General features: G+C 41.0%; 1 protein-coding gene across 10 annotated transcripts in view; it reads right to left on the bottom strand.

Moving 5' to 3' along the window:
• The window catches only part of Usp4 (ubiquitin specific peptidase 4), a 48986-nt gene that overhangs the window by 8185 nt on the left and 23013 nt on the right, over positions 1–17788 (bottom strand). For 8 of the 10 annotated variants that reach the window (XM_015487207.2, XM_015487208.2, XM_048794440.1 and 5 more), the window contains 9 exons: positions 17102–17219; positions 13838–14011; positions 11757–11915; positions 10546–10770; positions 9090–9173; positions 8399–8493; positions 5127–5318; positions 3905–3993; positions 615–839 (listed from right to left, as the gene is read on the bottom strand). In XM_015487207.2, the coding sequence (XP_015342693.1) occupies positions 615–839; positions 3905–3993; positions 5127–5318; positions 8399–8493; positions 9090–9173; positions 10546–10770; positions 11757–11915; positions 13838–14011; positions 17102–17219 (1361 nt within the window). Of the gene's footprint in view, positions 1–614; positions 840–3904; positions 3994–5126; positions 5319–8398; positions 8494–9089; positions 9174–10545; positions 10771–11756; positions 11916–13837; positions 14012–17101; positions 17220–17788 lie in introns of those variants that run through there. The other 2 variants (XR_007344175.1, XR_007344176.1) reach the window with 1 other exon arrangement.

The raw sequence follows: 17788 nt of genomic DNA, 5'->3' as shown, positions 1-17788 counted from the left end.
CGAGCCATGACAATCTTATACAGAGGATCATATTTTGTGATCATTTTCTGGATCAAAAAGAAGTACGCAGTCAGGCATGGTAGCACATGACTATAATCCCAAAAATTCAGGAGGCTGAAGTAGGAGGATCACAAATTCAATGCTAGCCTAGGTAACTTAGCTAGAAAATGTCTCAAAATAAAATAAAATTAAAAGGGCTAAGAATGTGTCAGAGTACACTTGGTTTCAACCCCCACTACTACAAAAAATTAAAAAATAAAAGAACTGTGGTTGTAGCTCCGTAGCTTCATCCCCCATGAGTATTTATTTAATTATTCATTCTGAATTGTTTTAGTTTGGGGAAATGCTGCTACCAAGAGTGGAAACAGAAGTACCACTAATCCACAGCAATAGTGGGAATAACTAGAGACCTGCTTCCTTCTGAGGTCATTAAGGACTGAGGATAAAAGCATGAAGGGTGGTTGCTGAAAATGTCCTTAGAGGCAAAGATCACACAGGTGTCTGCTCCCAGAGCCAAAGACTGTGAAAGCCCAATGCTGTGTCAAGAGCAAGGATTTTTCAAATAGATCCCACGTCCCCAAAACCCAGGTTGAAAAGTCAGAGAAAGTACTTACAGTTGAGTTTGAGTAGTTTTCCATCAGTTGCAAGTGAATTTATGTCAGCTGTTCCATAGGAGTTCACAAGACTGAAGGTAAAAAGTCTTTTGGGGCAGGGTTGGCCCTTGACCTTCTGAGTAGTCTCACTGGGGTCACCTCCTAGTTCATCTTCCCCACTGCCTTCTGTTTCTGAAAGCTGTTCTTTGCCTTCTTCCAGATGCTCCATTTCTTCTTCATCGTCTCCTGTAATACAAATGAAAATAACACAGATTTCATGTCACCAATTCAATGTTAAAATTTTTATTTGAAACCTGTGATGATGTTTCCTTAAAGATTTTGCTCTGTGTATGTGAAACTACATCTACCCCTTTGCACTTACCAGGCACTTGAGTTCACGTGTGACCCTCTCTGAGAAAGAGACAAGATGAGCAGAGTAGACACTTCTTCCATGATAAGGAAGTAGAGACCCAGAGAACTTAAATGAGTCTCCCAGAGCAACAAAGTGATCCAGCAGTCCTGTCATTCTAAACAGAGCCCTACAATACTTGGTAGTCTACTGGACTTCACACCATGCGTTCTCATTCTTTCAATTTCATCATTAGGTCCACAGAGAGAAAAGTACTAAAATGAGATTCACGCTCAATGCTTAAGAAGACTGTACATTAAGAAATACAATTTAGGGGCTGGGGATATGGCTCCAGCGATAATGTGCTTGCCTGGCATGCATGGGGCCAAGGTTTGATCCTCAGCACCACATACAAACAAAGATGTTGTGTCCACTGAAAACTAAAGAATAAATTAAAAGTTAAAAAAAAAAAAAGAAATACAATTTAAAGGCTGGGGCTATAGCTCAGCTGATAGAATGCTTGCTTCGCATGCATAAGGACCTGGGTTCAAGCCCCAGCACCACAAAACAAACAAACAAACAAAAAAAGCAAACAAACAAGCAAACAAACCAAAAAACCCTCAAGAAATACAATTCAAGGGGCTGGGGTTGCAGCTCAGTGGTAGAGTGCTTGCCTAGCATGTGAGGCCCTGGGTTCAGTCCTCAGCACCACTTATAATTCAGGAGTCAATGTTCAAATACTATAATGAACACAAATATTAAACAAAAGTATTCAGTTCCTCTATAAAAAACATGCTGAATGTTAAAATGGAGCCTTGTGGTCATTTTTAACATCAATTCTTACTTTCTAGGACTGTGTGTACCTCACAGAAATCTGGGCATCTGGATCTGCTATTGAGAATTTATACCACTAACTTGAAGATCATTTATGTTTTATAGAAATAAAGTCACTGGTTCACCTAATTTCCCACAAAAAGAGTGACAACTACAATACAGATCAGACATAGCTCCTTGATTAGACATGGACTACTTTTCAGCCCTTGGCCTCTGGGTTTCCTTCAATAAGCCCATCATATTGCTTTTCTGACTGATTTCTTTCCTTCCAAAAGCAGGAGCTTCCTAGAGTCGGCCATCATCTGTGGCTTCCTAGGTAAACAGAAAGAAATGCCCAGGAGAGCCTGTCTCTGCCTTCTGATTGGCCAAGACATGTATCTTCCCTAGGGATCAAAGGCTCACCATCCAAGCTAAATGCAACAGCTGTGTCAATAGAAGTCAGGGCACAGAGGCAGATACAGTGATGAGTAAATACCCACATTGTACTCCCAACAGAAGAGAATTCAAATCCTGACTCTGCTTCATGACCTCAGCAAGTCCCTCAATCCTTTAGGCTCGGTGTGCCTGAGGTGAAACTCAACTTAAAGAGCCCCCAGATTAGCCTCAAGAAACTCTCTTTGGGCTGGGGTAGCTCAGTGGTATAGCCCTTGCCTCACATGCATGAGGCCCTGGGTTCCAACCTCGGCACCACATAAAAATTAATAAATAAAAATAAAGACATTGTGTCCATCTACAACTAAAAAATATTAAAAAAAAAAAAAAAAGAACCTCTCTTTACCATGAGTATGACGCCTTTGAAAAAGAGGGAAAGCTGGCCAGCTACTCTGAAGGTTGAAGCATGAAAATCCCAAGTTTATGGCCAGATTGGGCAATTTAGTTAAGACCTTACCTCAAAAGCTAAAGGAGCCAAGAGACTTTGCACAAGTTCCCAAGAGTGATCTCTGAGGAATCTCAGAGGAACAAGGTCAATTTTGACCAACTAGGTCTTAAACACCTGACAGGAGAGTATAGCCTAAACACAGTTCTACATGGATATTTAAAAGGAAAAAAAATGTTTTGTTTTGTTTTTTAATGTAACTTAAGATGTACACTTGTGTCAGCCCTAGAAAAGTAAATAAAGCTGGAGACTATAAAGGAAGGGTTCTTGTGTGGGAGTGCCCAATAATAATAACAAAGATTGTAGAGTTGCAAGTTTGTCCTAATTTGAGCCTGATCTCATAGACAAATCTTCCTAGCCTCCTACATTGATAAACTCCATCTGTTTTTTCACTGATACAATTATGAGTTACTATCTTCATGGTTTTCAGAGACTGACTAAAATACTAAAAGTAATGCTTTGTTGTCCTGTTTATTATTGTCTGAGCATGACCCCTGACCTGCATATGCTTGTCCAGTCACCTGCCATCAGCCAATGTGAACCTCTAAACTTCTCTGATGCTAAATACCCTTAACTGTCCATGCCCCACCTAATAGAGAACAGGAAGTGACTTGGAGATGTTGTCACCCATTTTTCCATAGAAATGGAATGTAGAAATTAACAGAGAAGAAATGTAACAGAGGTTTACTTTATGCTTTGAATATAGCTCTTGCTGCTCTGCCACTGCAACTTATTTTTTAAAATGGACATGTTTCTTTCTCTTCTTCTCTCCTTGCAACTCCCTAATCTCAGGGGAAACAGAATGACCCTTCCCCATTTTAGACAGATTTATCTGTCCTTGAGTATACATTCACTATAGGAAGGAAGTAATCCAGACTTTGGCAATGGTACCAGAAGATCCCAAAAATGACTAACTACCAAATTAACAAGTGAATTACAACTCCAACAGAAGACACTTGGAATGAGCCTTTGATTCACCTCTTTAAAAGCCCCCTGTTCCTGCTGATGGGCAGAATCATAGCCTCTGAGACAGGAGTCCCCTGCATTTCTCCTTTCCTAGCAAAGCAGAAAACTTTTTTTCCCTTTTCTCAAAAAAAAAAAAAAAAAGGACTCTGACTCAAATTAAATTAAAAATAAAAAGGGCTAGAAATGTAGCTCAGTAGTAAAGTGGCCCTGGATTCAATTCCCAATACCAAAAAGAAAAAGAGAAATCTGGTTAGTCTCAGTCCCCCAGTGCGGGGAAACACTTACCTTCACAGCTGCCCCTGGAGCCATTGCAAGCCCCAGGCTCCAAGGGCGAGAGGCTAAACTCATCAGGCAAAGGCTGTTTTATATAGCGGCTTTAAAAAATAAAAACAAGAAAACATTGTTAGTTTTAACATTTAACTATTTTTCTTCACTATGCACCTAAGTAGTAGTTCATAATTTATTTTCATTTTTATTATTATTGTTATTTATTTTTTGGTACTGGGGATTTAACCTAGAGATGCTCTATTACTGAGCTACACCCACACCCCTTTTTTGCTCAGGCTGACCTCACATTTGTGATCCTTTTGCCTCAGCCTCCGACATAGCTAAGACTACAGGCCAGTATCACCACACGGAGCCAGTAGTTCATAACTGATATATTCTGCTATTCGTAAAACAATTTACAGAAATAAAAATGCTTTAAAAACATGTAATGGCACAATACTTTTTAATCTATCAACAATTCTATAAAGAATGTCTGCTTCTTAGGCGAAATGGCACAAACCTGTAATCCCAGTGGCTCAGGAGGCTGAAGCAGGAGATCACAAGTTCAAAATGCGCCTCAGTAATTTAGTGAGGTCCCAAACAACTTATCAAGACCCAGTCTCAAAATAAAAAAATTAAAAAGGGGATGGAGATGTGGCTCAGGGTTTAAGCACCCTGGGTTCAATTCCCAGTACCCCCACCATCAAAAAAAAGTCTGCTTCTTCTATGAATGTCATGTGGGACCATGATTTTTTCAACTATTTCCCAGTAATGCTAATGATCAGGTTTGGAATAATAGTGGAGCACTTCAGAAAAAATATTCAAATACAAAATGGCATCAGAGTATTAGCATTCCTAACACAGGTAACTGACATGATTCCAAGGCCCAGAGCCTTAAGTGCCCAGGTTTGTGGTACCTAAATGTGCCAGATGCCACATCCCAAATGACATCTACTCTGGCCCTTCCAGAAGCTGGCACAGCTGAATTTCTTTTCTTCTTCTTCTTTATTTTGAGACAAGGTCTTGCTAAGTTGCCCAGGCTGGCCTCAAACTTGTTATCCTCCTAACAAAGCCTCCTGATTAGCTGAGATTACAGGTGTGTACTATCACCACACTTAACTATCATCCTTGTAGAAGTGAGTACATTAAATCAACCTAGACACTTTATAGGGACTGTCACTACTATTACTAGACTTATCTTGATTTCCAATAACAACCAAAGTATATTCCTGCTACCAACCTGATCCGATCACAAACAGCCTGGTACAAAAACTCAAAAGTCAGCTTGTGCTTGGGAACAGAAACCAACAGTGGCCTCCCATATAGTACTGCCCCAGAGGAAGTACTCGATGGTCTAGACTTCCTCTCCCTGAAATAGACTGGAAGCGTGACACATTCCGAGCCATCCACACAGGTGCTGCAGACCTCATACCTGTATCAATCATACAAGAGAGCACTTTCAGCAAACAAGTCCCTGTGAGAACAAACATCTGAGCTGCAGCTATGTGTTGGTCAAGACAATCGTTTCTAGGAAAGAGCATCCTTTAGCAGGAAAGGTAGATAAACCATTTCAGGAGCAATGCCAGAGGCTGGGTCAGGAATCCCACAAAGGATCATCGTCAACATCTATATAACTGGACTTAAGTTCAAGCTCCTTCTCCAGCGATGGCTTCAAACTCTGTGCGCCTTCAACAGAGACTCAATATGCAAATGATGGCCATTATCTGGACTATTGGGTAAAGGAAGTCAAGTTGATCTTTTGTTACCAAGGACCCTCAGCTTTTTAAACTGAATTCTTGGTGCCCTGCCCTTTAATAAAACCAGGTATAGTATAAGGATGTACACAGAATATTAGACAAAAACTCTTCTTTTCAAACAGAGAACTTTAAAAAGATCAATTATTTGCCATCTTTGTTCAAAAACGCTGAAATAAAACAATCATATTTAATGTTAAAAAAAATGAGAGATAACCAAAGAAACTGCTTAATTAAATCAATTACTTTAAAAAATGTGACTGGGCTGAGGTTGTGGCCCAGCGGAGGAGCGCTTCCCTAGCACGTGCAAGGCCCTGGGTTCAATCCTCAGCACCACATATAAATAAATAAAGGTATTGTGTCCAACTACAACTAAAAAAAATAAATAAATATATTTTTTAAAAATGTGTCTTACTTGGTGAATACATGGGATTGAGAAGATTTAAGAGATGTTCTGTCCTGGAACAGATGTTACCAAAATTGCTGACAACTGACTATAGAGGGAGATACAAACTTACTGATTCAATTTTTTAAAACTATAACTTCATACAAATTCCCTCCCAGATGCCTGGCAAGTAGACCTGTCTACAGTTTATGCAGGAGGAACTCTAAGAACAACTCACAAAAGTGTTCATGATATATTCTAAGTAGGGATCTGTAGTTCACAATGGTTAAGAGCTGGGCCTTGATTTAGGCTGGCCTAGGTTTCAGCTTCACTGTTGCCATTTTCTGGCTTCAGTGACCCAGTACACCAATATAACTTCTGAGTTTGTTTACTCAGTGGACAAAAGGATTACCTGCTTTACAAGGCTGTAGAAAGAATTAAGTGATTTAGTAGTATGATACATGACATGCTCAAAAAAACATCACGTTACTATTGGTTTTCTTAGGCAATTCATCCCCTCCCCTTCACCCTCCCCTGTATGAGGGACTGAATCACTGAGCTACATCTCCAGTTCTTTTTTTTTTTTTTTTTTAATTCTTCAGTTGGACACAATATCTTTATTTATTTATTTTTATGTGGTGCTAGGGAACCAGGGCCTCACACATGCTAGGCGAGTGCTCTACCGCTGAGCCACAACCCCAGCCCCTCTTTTTATTTTTTATTTTGAGACAGTCTCTCCTTAAGTTGCTGAGGGTCTAAGTTGCTGAGGCTGGCTGGAACTTAGGATTCTCCTGCCTTGGCTTCCTAAGTCACTGCCACTATACGCATATGGCATCATGCCTGCAAGAGGAGCTATCTTTAAAAGAATTTCTTTTCCTGATGGTTGGCCCTAAAACCCTATGGAAATTCCTTTATTGATGAGATTCTGCAAAGCTCCCTGCAGGGAGATGCACCATTTCTTGTGGGATCAGGTATGCGCAATCACTAGTTTCCAGAACTGAGAGAAATTATGTTAAGGATTTGGAGTCAGCAACAGATATGAATGCTAACTTTCCCATTCCCTGCCCTGTTGCGCAGCATGAGCCTTGGCACCCTCCATTTATAATATCAGGAAAATTATCTGTAAGTGGGAAGGCAGTAAATGGAACCAAGATCTTTTATGTATATGTGGTAAAAACAAAACAAAATAAAACTATTCTTTTTAGTACAGGTATGGAACCCACGGGCACTCAACCACTGAGTCACATCCTCAGCTCTTTTTATTATTTTTTTTTATTTTGAGATAGGGTCTCATGAAGTTGCTGAGGTTGGCTTTGAATTCACGATCCTTCTGCCTCAGCCTCCTGAGCCACTGCGATTACAGTCATATGCCACCACACTCAGCCAAGAACTATTCTTTTAAGAGTGACCAAGATATCATAGGCCCAAATATGTAATGGGAAGGGCTCTCTGCATTCCTGTGTCAAAAACAGACAAGCCAGGTGCAGTGGTACATGACTATAATCTCAGTGGCTTGGGAGGCCGAGGCAGGAGAATCGCAAGTTCAAAGCCAGCCTTTGCAATTTAGCAAGGCCCCAAGCAACTAAGTGAGACCCAATATCTAAATAAAATATTTAAAAAGGGCTGTCCCAGTGGTTAAGCACCCCTGGGTTCAATCTCTGATTAAAAAAAAAAAAAAAGTTCTTCAGCAGAGGCAAGTGTCTGAATGAAAGGTAAAGAGGGAAGACCAGCAAAGGTTGTGGTCCAGTCAAGCTTCTCTGAGAGCCACAGGGCAATTTCATGTCCCAACCTACTGCAACTGGGAAATACACACAATTATCTAGAGCAGTCATGAAGCAGCACTTTGGATGGGTGAGGAGACCAGTATACTGTCACCACAGTGATGAGAAAATGGAATCTCAGAGCTTGCAGAATGTCTGAGCTGCCAACTGCTGTTTATTTCTGAAATGGGGATAATGGTACTCTGGCACCAGCCTGAGAGGCACAGCCTACAGCACAGAAAGGCCAAGATCCACCTATAAAATTGCCCTTCTCATATCTTCCCATGGCCCTTCTCACAGTTACAGTTATGACTCTTCTTGAGTGAGGCATCTCTGACAAAAGGACCATCTGTAGTATGAATCAGCACTCTTAAGAAGCAGCAACTAGTGACCAAAGACTATGTATATGCTGGCAATGCAGCTCAGTAATGCCAGTAGGTACTTATTAGCACTGATGGCTGCCCACAATTCCCTGAATATCCAGATCTTTCCACTGGGGCTTGAAAAAAATGCACACGAACAGACTGCCAGAACTTCGCTGTGGAGACACAAATAAGGCAAAGCCTCTAGAATGTTACCTCTGATCCTGCACCAGAAACTGCTAAGTACTCACACAAAAATGTCATCCCGAGGCATGATGTGGCTTAAACCTTCATCCATTTGGAAAATTTTGTGGAACCGGTGATTATACACATCTGTGACCACCATCTAAGAATCAATAGTAATAGAGAGATTATAGGATGACTCAGGGTACCCCTACATTGCTTAAAACACAGAACAAGGGGAAAAAATGTCCTATTGGAGTGTTATCCCTAAAGAAACTATAATGCAACAAGCCCCACTACTTGGGGCCAAGGTTCAAAGGGGTGCAGTATGGCTCCCTTTTAGTTGCTAGCACTATCCATGCAGGTAACAAGTGCCCTAAAGTAATAGGAATGGTGACAAGTGCTGACCAGAGACTAGCTGTCATCTAGAAGGCTCTGGTGTATTCCACATGGCCTGAAGTCTCCATGCCACTTGAAGCACACAGAGCCCTGCTCCTGGACTACCCCCTGACCATGGGTACCATGACCCCCAGTGAAGGAAAGATTGTGTTTCCCAGAGATGGAAGACACAGTCTCAATTATTGTGTGCATTGTGAGCAAGAACCAGAAGGTGTAAGACATCCAGATATACACTAATAATCACATTTGTGCTGACCAATAACAACTACCCCCCAAAAAAGTAACTACAAGGTTAAACAAATTCCAAAGGACAATGAAGTAACCCTAATAGTCTAAGTGCCACTGATCACCCCGCCTTACATTTTCTGCAGCAATGCCAGACAGCCTGGACAGAGCCTCGCACAGGTCAGAGACGGCCCCCATCAGTGGCACAGTCACACGGTACTGCAAAGGGAGAGATGGTCAAGGTAACAGGGGTACTCTATGGGGCAGGGAAATGACTTGGGAGAAGGAAGTATCATTGGGGCAGAGGCCCTTCCAGAGTCAGTAGATGGAGAGGTCAGGGTACAGATGAGTCAGTAGCAAAGCACCAGAAAAAATAGGCATGTCATCAAGATGAACACCACTCACTCAAGCAACACAGCATGGGAGCTGAGCCTTCTCTTCCCCTTCTAAAGGCTGCTAAACACTTCCCTTCTTTCCCCTGCTCTCTCTTAATTTTTGTGGTGCTGGGGACTGAACCCAGGGGCCTCATCCATGCTAGGCAAGCACTCTACCAATGAGCTATAACCTCAGCCCACACTGCTTTATTTTATTCTTCACTTTCTGGAGTAGTTTACCTCTCCCTTTAAAGAATTATTAAAATAATACAAATTGCCATCTGGTTCTATAGATCACCTTTTTTTAGAGATAGAAACTAAAAGCACACACCTATAATCCCAATGACTCAAAAGAATAGGCAGGAGGATCTCCAGTTCAAGGGTAGTCTGAGCAACTTAGGAAGACCCTGCCTCAAAATTTTTAAAAAATTGTATTTATTTTTTAAAATTTATTTTTATGTGATGTTGGGGATCAAACACAGTGCTTCATACATGCTAAGCAAGCACTCTACCACTGAGCCACAACCCCAGCCCTAAAAACTTTTTTAAAAAGGGGAAAGGAGAGGGCTGGGATTGTGGCTCAGTGGTAGAGGACTTGAAGCACATGTGAGGCCCTGGGTTCGATCCTCAGCACCACCTAAAAATAAACAAATAAAATAAAGGGATTGTGTCCATCTATAACTAAAAAATATATATATTAAAAAAAAGGGGGGGGGGAATGTAGCTCTGTGGCAGAGTACCCCTGGGTTCAATCCTCTACTCCAAAAGGAGGAGAGAGAGGAAAAAAGAAACTAAAGAGAAGACTAAGCAATAAATCAGGATGTGAGCAATCAAGAAAACTGAACACTAAGATACTGGTCACACCTCACATCTGGCCTCTTTTTCTGGCCAAGTTCTTCAAGCTAATCTAAGAACAGAATTGACAAAGGAAAGTACCCTGCTTTGGGTTTCTCAACATTCAGATTCAAGGACCACTTAGCAGATTAATCAGGCTATCACAGTGACATGAATAGAACATGGGCAAAAAAGTGATAGAGAATCCCCTAAGACCTCCACAACAGGTCTTGAATGACAAGGGATTACACCAAGGTCTGATAGAGGTCAACAGCATAAACAGAGACAAACCCAAGTTTCCAAAGCAACAGATGAAAACGATCCCACCAGGGCCTGGAGACCACTCACAGAAAGGGGTGTCATGACAATGCAGATTCTATTACCTGAGTTGGTCTGCAGCAAGGGTCAGCAGGAACAAGGAAGACCTCCATTACTCGATCCTTCTTCATGGGTAGTGGAAGAGTTAGGTAGCAAAATGGGTCAAAGGTGACAGAAACCTTAGCACATTCTGGGCAAACCAAAGTAGATTTGAAAAGGCCATGAAAAGTGTCCACAATCACAGAATCATTCCTCAACCTATGATTCTCCCAGGCTTCCTTTGCCACCACCTAGATGAAAAGAGAAGAGATAAGTAGAACATTCTCAACCTCTCAGTCCTTTTTCCCTACATCTAGAACGAGTCATAGCAAATACTGTGAGATATACTGAGAAGTTGTCTATGTAGCCAAGAGCATGTCAAGGCAAGCAAGGCCAGGACTGCTCTTAGCTGTAACATTCACAACAAACACCAGCTCTATGCCCAGTGACATGTTTAATAAGGTGCTGACAGAGAATCTATAGGACACAAGGGGCACTCAGAGTACCATGGGCACAAAGGGCTGACCAGAGCAAGGACTATCTCCTGGGTCCTGTCTTGTCTTTTCTCTCTCCTTCCTTCTTTCATGAATTTTTGCAGTATTGAGGACTGAATCCAGTGGCAGGAGGATTTCAAGTTCAAAGCCAACCTCAGCAACTTAGTGAGGACCTAAGCAACTCAGCAAGACCTTGCCTCAAAATATAAAAAAGGGCTGGGGATGTGCTCAGTGGTTAAGTGCCCCTGGGTTCAATCCCCAGAACCAAAAAAAAAAAAAAACAGTCCAAGTTATCCAGGCTACCTCAAACTTGAGATCTTTCTGCCTCAGCATCTCAAGTATCTGGGATTACATGTGTATGCCACTGTATAAACCAGAGATTGATTTTAATGAGAGCAGTTACAATCTTAAGGGTTCACTCTACAATTGTTTTGTTTTGTTTTGTTTTTTAACTACAGTTTTCAGAGTGCCCTAGTCTCTAATTAGCCTATGAAATACTAAATAACTGACTCATTTGTGACATCAGGGCCACCTCCAGTAATTCAGAAAACAAAAAAGGGAGTATAGTAAGCCCCCTTTGACCTGGAATGCATTTCCCTACCAGAGTCCACCCTCCTATCACTATCAACAATGAGAGGCAATGTGAGCCCTGGCACTAACACCCCAAGACCAGAAGATTTCCCCACAATGTCAATAGGAGGCAACTGTTGGATATTATTATGTAGATTGTTTCAATATCATACCGCATCTGGTCGCCCATTGGCATCCTTTGGCTCCAGGTAAGGTTTCTTCTTTACTCGGTTCAGGTCTTCATGCAATCCATCTAGAATAAAGGCTAACAGCTCCTGAGAGTCTTGTTGTTGGTAGCCAGAAAACTGAGGGGCAAAACGTCCCACTTGGGTCTACAACAAAAGCAACTATATTAGAAGGCATAATATATAAAGAACCAGTGAAGTTGAGAGGCAGTGATTATCAACAACAATTTTAAAGAGTTAGCTAGGACATGAGGGAAAACACCACCTACTTGAGTAGCCCAATTAACTCCTAAAGAACCTAACAGAGGTCAATGGTGCCCATCAAAGAGAAGGCTCAGAACAGAGAGCCAGGACAGCCAGGGATTTAGAACCTGGGCTACCACCCTATAATGGAGGTGAGGATCAGCACTCTGAGTAGCCACACCTAAGTACTAAGACAAATCCCTCTCTAATGTCCTTTTCTTTAGTTTAGTCTTAAACTCCAGAACAATGTTAGAAATGATACCTGCATCAGCTAGATGAATCCTCTTGCACATAATAGTCTTCACGTGTCTAGATAATTGACTACCCAGTATTGCCTTCCACAAGCAATCCTTGGAATGTGGACACCAATTAGCAGCAACAGCATTACCTAGGGCCTCAGTATAAATGTACATTCTCAGGCCCAACCCCAGACCCATTTAATCAGAAACTCTAGAGATGGGCCCAGCAGTCTGTATTGTAATAAACCTTTCCAGAGATTCTGATGTATACTAAAATCACTATTCTATACCTGTGTTGTCTAATACCATAGCCACTAACTGCATTTGGCTATTTAAATTTAAAAGAATTAAAATTAAATTCAGGGACTAAAGTATAGCTCAGTGGTAGAATGTGTGCCTACCAGGTGCAAGGCCCTGGGTTCAATCGCCTGCACCAAGAGAAAATAAATAAATAAATATAATTTAAAATTCAGTTTCTTGGTTCTGCTAACAGCTCAAGATGCCCAGTGGCACTTGAACTAGTGCCTGTTACCAGACAGTGCAGATATAAAATATGAGGAAGTTAAGCTGCTCAAACACCCCCTAAATATTACCTGCCAACTATTTATATTAGCTTAAGCCCAGTGTGTTTCACACAGTTCTAGTTTCTTTATGACTTATTATATGAATAATAATTTACTTCTATTTCCCAGGGATTCATATGTCTAAGGGGATGAAAGAGAATTCATTTTCAATTTCAACAAGCTACTTGAGATTTTTTTTTCTTTCTTTCTTTTTCTTTTGTGGTACTGGGGACCCAGGGTCTAACACATATTAGATAAGTGCTCTACCAGTGACCTAAACCCCCAGCCTGAGATTTTCATTTTCTCATTGAGCTAAGATGCTATTTTCTTTTCCTTTTTCTGAATCAAAAACGTGCAAATCTTTTTTTTACCATGTGCTTCCTGAAAACTCCTTGAACCCCACCAGTGCAGGTTAAGTAGGGTTCCTCAGATTTCAACTTATGGGGACAAGGCACTTTCCCTTAGCAGAGAAGAAGAAAAAAAGAAGAAGAAGAAAAAAAAAAAAAAAACATTTAGGGCTATGGAAAGCCCAAGCTGCTCCAAGGCCCAGTGAAGTTCATCATCTCCTCCCCAAATCTTACTAGCTGAGGGACCTGAGTGAGAACTGCTCCTCACATCACCTTCTGAGAAAATCAACCCAATTCCTAACTGAGGGGTGGGGTGGGGATAACTCAGACCACAGGGATGTAGGGTTCAGGATCAGGGATCCTGGGAATAGCCTTCACATAATCCTGGAAGTTAAACTGAATTTTTATGGTCTGGGTTTAGGACACTGAATGTAAACATTGCCACCACAGAATACACTATTCTGAGCAATCAAGTGACTCCTGGGGCATCCCAGGCTAGATGTGGGCATTAAGGACACTTAAGTGTTTGCTAAATGACAATAAAGAAGGTTTCAATATTACGGTGCTTTCAGGATTAGATCTCACCTTAATCTTAAATGAAAGTAAAGGGATGCCTCATTACAACACTAAACCACTCTTCTCAAAAAAGGAAAACAGAAATACATAAGTCAGCTTACTTTGAACATTCGAGGTGCCACGTGAGCATCCCTTCCAGACCACATCTGCTTAATGAGCTCTGCATAGGCCTCTGCAATCTCCCCTTTCATGCCCAGAGGATTGTCTCTGTTGATTTCCGCTTCATATTCATCTTTGAGAAAGTAGTCAGTCAGTGGTGCAGTGTTGCTTAGGCACTGAAACAGAATATGATTAGAGCTTACACCTCTTCAAGTGAACATACAAAAACAAGATAAACCAAGTTCTAGGAGCTGGGATTGTGGCTCAGCAGTAGAGCGCTCGCCTAGCCTGCTCATGGCCCTGGGTTCGATCCTCAGCACCACATAAATATAAATGAATGAAATAAAGGTATTGAGTCCAACTACAACGAAAAAACAATAAACAAAACAAAAAAAAGATAAGTTCTAAAGGGCCACTAAGGGTCAGCTCCAAGAAAATGAAACACTAAGAAGCTTCTTGGGGGCTGACACCCATAAAGCTGAGGGACCACCTCACAGCAAACCTCCTAAGGACACGGTCCTGGAGGAGCTCACATGCAGTAACAAAGACTTCATCTCTCAAACAAGGTACTTGGGGATAAAAGCTCAATATTTTATCCAATGGAAGATAATAATATTTAGGATAATAATTTTTCAATGGAAGTGACTGGGAAAATTCCAGTTCTTCATGAGAAGACAAAATATAATTAAGAAAAACACAAATGCCTACTAAAACTTAAATATCCTAAGGGGAAAAAAAATGAGGATAATCAGTATAAAAGCCATAAATAATACCATTATATATGTATATATTAATTTTAACTTCAAATTTTAAAATGGGCACTGCAGCCAGGTGTGGTTAATCCCAGTGACTGAGAAGGCTGAGGCATGAGTATTGCAAGTTCAAGTCTAGGCTCAGCAACTTAGTGAGGCCCTAAGTAACTTAGCAAGACCATGTCTCAAAACAATAAAAAATAAAAAGGGCTGGAGATATAGCTCAGTGGTAAAATGTCCCTGGGTTCAACCTTTAGTACCAAAAACACAAAAACAAACAAACAAAATGTTGGACTAAAAGTGTTTCAGATCTGTTTTCAAAGACTTTGGAATATTGAACATGACTAGTCCAAAAATTTTAAATCCAAAATGCTCTGAAATCTAAAACTTTGTGAGCACTCAAGAAATTTCGGAGCTAGATGTGTGGTATATGCTTATTATCCCAGCTGTTCAGGATGCTGACGAAGGAGGATCACTTGAGATAGAGTTTGAGGCCAACCTGGGTAACATAGTGAGAATCTCATAAATAAATAAATAAATCCCCAAAAAATTCTGGAACAATTTTTTTTTTTTTAAAGTTGTAGTTGGACACAATACCTTTATTTTATTTATTTATTTTTATGTGGTGCTAAGGATCACACCCAGGACCTCAACCATGCTAGGCAAGCACTCTACTGCTGAGCTACAACCCCAGCTACAACCCCAGCCCCTTTGGAGCACTTTGTACTGTTCAGTTTGTATTTACATCTACAGTTATAAAGTTTCTCATTATTATTACCCTAACTCAACAGCTAAATAAAGTGGAAAGCATAAAGAGCTGAGAAAACATATCAATAAAAAGTCAAATCTCAGCCAGGCTTGGTGGCATATGCCTGTAATCCAAGCAACTTTGGAAACTGAGGCAAGAGGATCTCATGTTTGAGGACAGCCCAGGCAAATTAGCCAGTCTCAAAAAATGAAAAGAGATGGGCATGTAGCTCAGTGGTAGGGTACCCCTGGGTTCAATCCACAGTACCACCAGGGGGAAAAAGAAAAAAGTAAAACCTCAGGGGTCTTTTCTTTAGTACTAGGCTATTTTGCCACAATGGCAAAAAATTATTTCCAAATTCAAGAGTTACCTAACCTTTAAAAAAAAAAAATCTTCAAAAAAATAAAAATGAGAATTTTCCCTTACCCAAAAAGGCTTGAGTTTTGTACTTGATTTCTGGGAAATAAATATATTTACCCCAGAAGACTATGCCTAATAGGAGTGTGTCTGTGTGGCCTTGGATTATAGCAGATACACTAACAGCATGATTTCTGGTCCAGGGAGCTTACTACACCTGTATAGTCCTAGAATAAAAGCTACCACTGAGGAAAGACCAGCAAATGACTTAAGAGAGTGCTGTGGGTTGCATAAAATCATTCCACTGGGCAATTAATCTATCATATCTATATAAAGAAGCTCCCCCAAAATTATGGCTATTACAGCTCAGGTGAGATTCCATGGTTGGTAGTACTCTGTGCATCATCATTATATATCAGTGCCAGTAAAGTCATGTGTCCTGATTCCATAGAAAGAGAACAACAGAAGCTCAACCATTTGGAACCCTCCTGGATTCTGCTCTATTTATTTCTCCCCTTGGCTGATTTTATTATGTAACTTTTCCCTATAATAAAGCATTATCATCGGGCTGGGGATGTGGCTCAAGCGGTAGCACGCTCGCCTGGCATGAGTGAGGCCCGGGGTTCGATCCTCAGCACCACATACAAAAACAAAGATGTTGTGTCTGCCGAAAAACTAAAAAAATAAATATTAAAAAAATTCTCTCTCTCTTTAAAAAATTTTAAAAAATAAAGCATTATCATGAATTTAACAGCTTCATATGAATTCTGTAAATACTTCTAGCAAATTATCAAAACTGTGGGTAGTCTCAGGAACCCCCAAATTTGCAGTTGGCATCAGAATTGAGGGCAGTCTTCAGAATTGATGCCCTTCTAACTTTGTAGCTGCACCCTAACTCATTGCAACCCATGTTTATCATAGTACTATCACATTATATATGCCTAATAAATATTTGAAGAACAAGTGAGGGTCCAAAGGGAGGATTTTAGGATTTCTCCAGTGACAGGCATGAGGTAAGCATGGGGTCTTTGGTTAAAAAAAAAAAAAAAAAGGTGAACTTTCAGTAAGGAATAACTGAGATTGGTACCTGTTGTAAGTCTCCTTATCCTATCAGAGACCAACCAGATAGGTACTTCAAAACTCTTAGGGAGTTCATAACCTAATGGTTAACAAAAATTCAAAATATTTCTATTGTAAAACCAAACACAGAATTGAATAAGACATTCTGGGGCCACAAACACTGTGGAGGCCCTTCCGAACCAACCACTGGGAGCTGTCCTGGCAGAATGCTAAAGCGCTAAAAGTAAACAGGTTGAGGACCCTGAGAAAAGATCCGCTTAGCACTAGCAGACCACTCCCACCCAAGCCTCATGACACCCTGATGTTCAGATGGCAGCTCTCCCCTCTACCTGCAAAGCAGAGTTCATGAAGCAGGTGTTCCCCAGGTTTCCAAGTCCGCAGAGCCCAGGCTGTATATGAGATGATGGGGGCTCCTGACAATTATATGAAGCAGAGAAGCCAGATCCACTGAAAAACACAACCCATATCAGCAATAAAAGCAAGTGTTGCACACATGACCTCAGGATGCCTTTGGGGGCTCCATTGGGGCCTCTAGAACTTGTGTCTGGTATTAACCCCATGATATAAATTCTCTCTACCCACCTCTTCACACCTCCAGACCTGTACCCTGCCCATGACTTGACATGCTAACAGGTTGTAAACACATCCTTAAGAAGAGAAATATATTTGAATTTTTATATCCTTTGAGAAGGCTGTCAGACTACTTCAGGGAAGAATATTCTGGTTACCAAAATCAAAAGCATGCATCTGCCACAGCCCACCAGGCCACACCCAACCTTGACTAAGCCTGAGTTCATGCATACTCCTTCCTCACCAGTTCTTTCCACCTTGTCTATGCTATCTAGAAGGTGGTCCTGAAAGACTTGGAGAAAGGATCCCACAGGGTAAATAGACAGGGCTCTTCCACAGCTGAAAATCATCCCCTTATTGCTATTCTGGCATATGGCCAGCCTATCCTTCCAAAATAAATGCACTGTGCCCCCACAATCACCAGTGATTTAGGCTATGGGGAAAAC

This window comes from Marmota marmota, unplaced genomic scaffold, assembly GCF_001458135.2.
Source record: "Marmota marmota marmota unplaced genomic scaffold, marMar, whole genome shotgun sequence".
Lineage (NCBI taxonomy): Eukaryota > Metazoa > Chordata > Mammalia > Rodentia > Sciuridae > Marmota > Marmota marmota.
The sequence above is the reverse complement of the archived record's forward strand: the minus strand, read 5'-3'. Positions and strand labels throughout refer to the sequence as shown.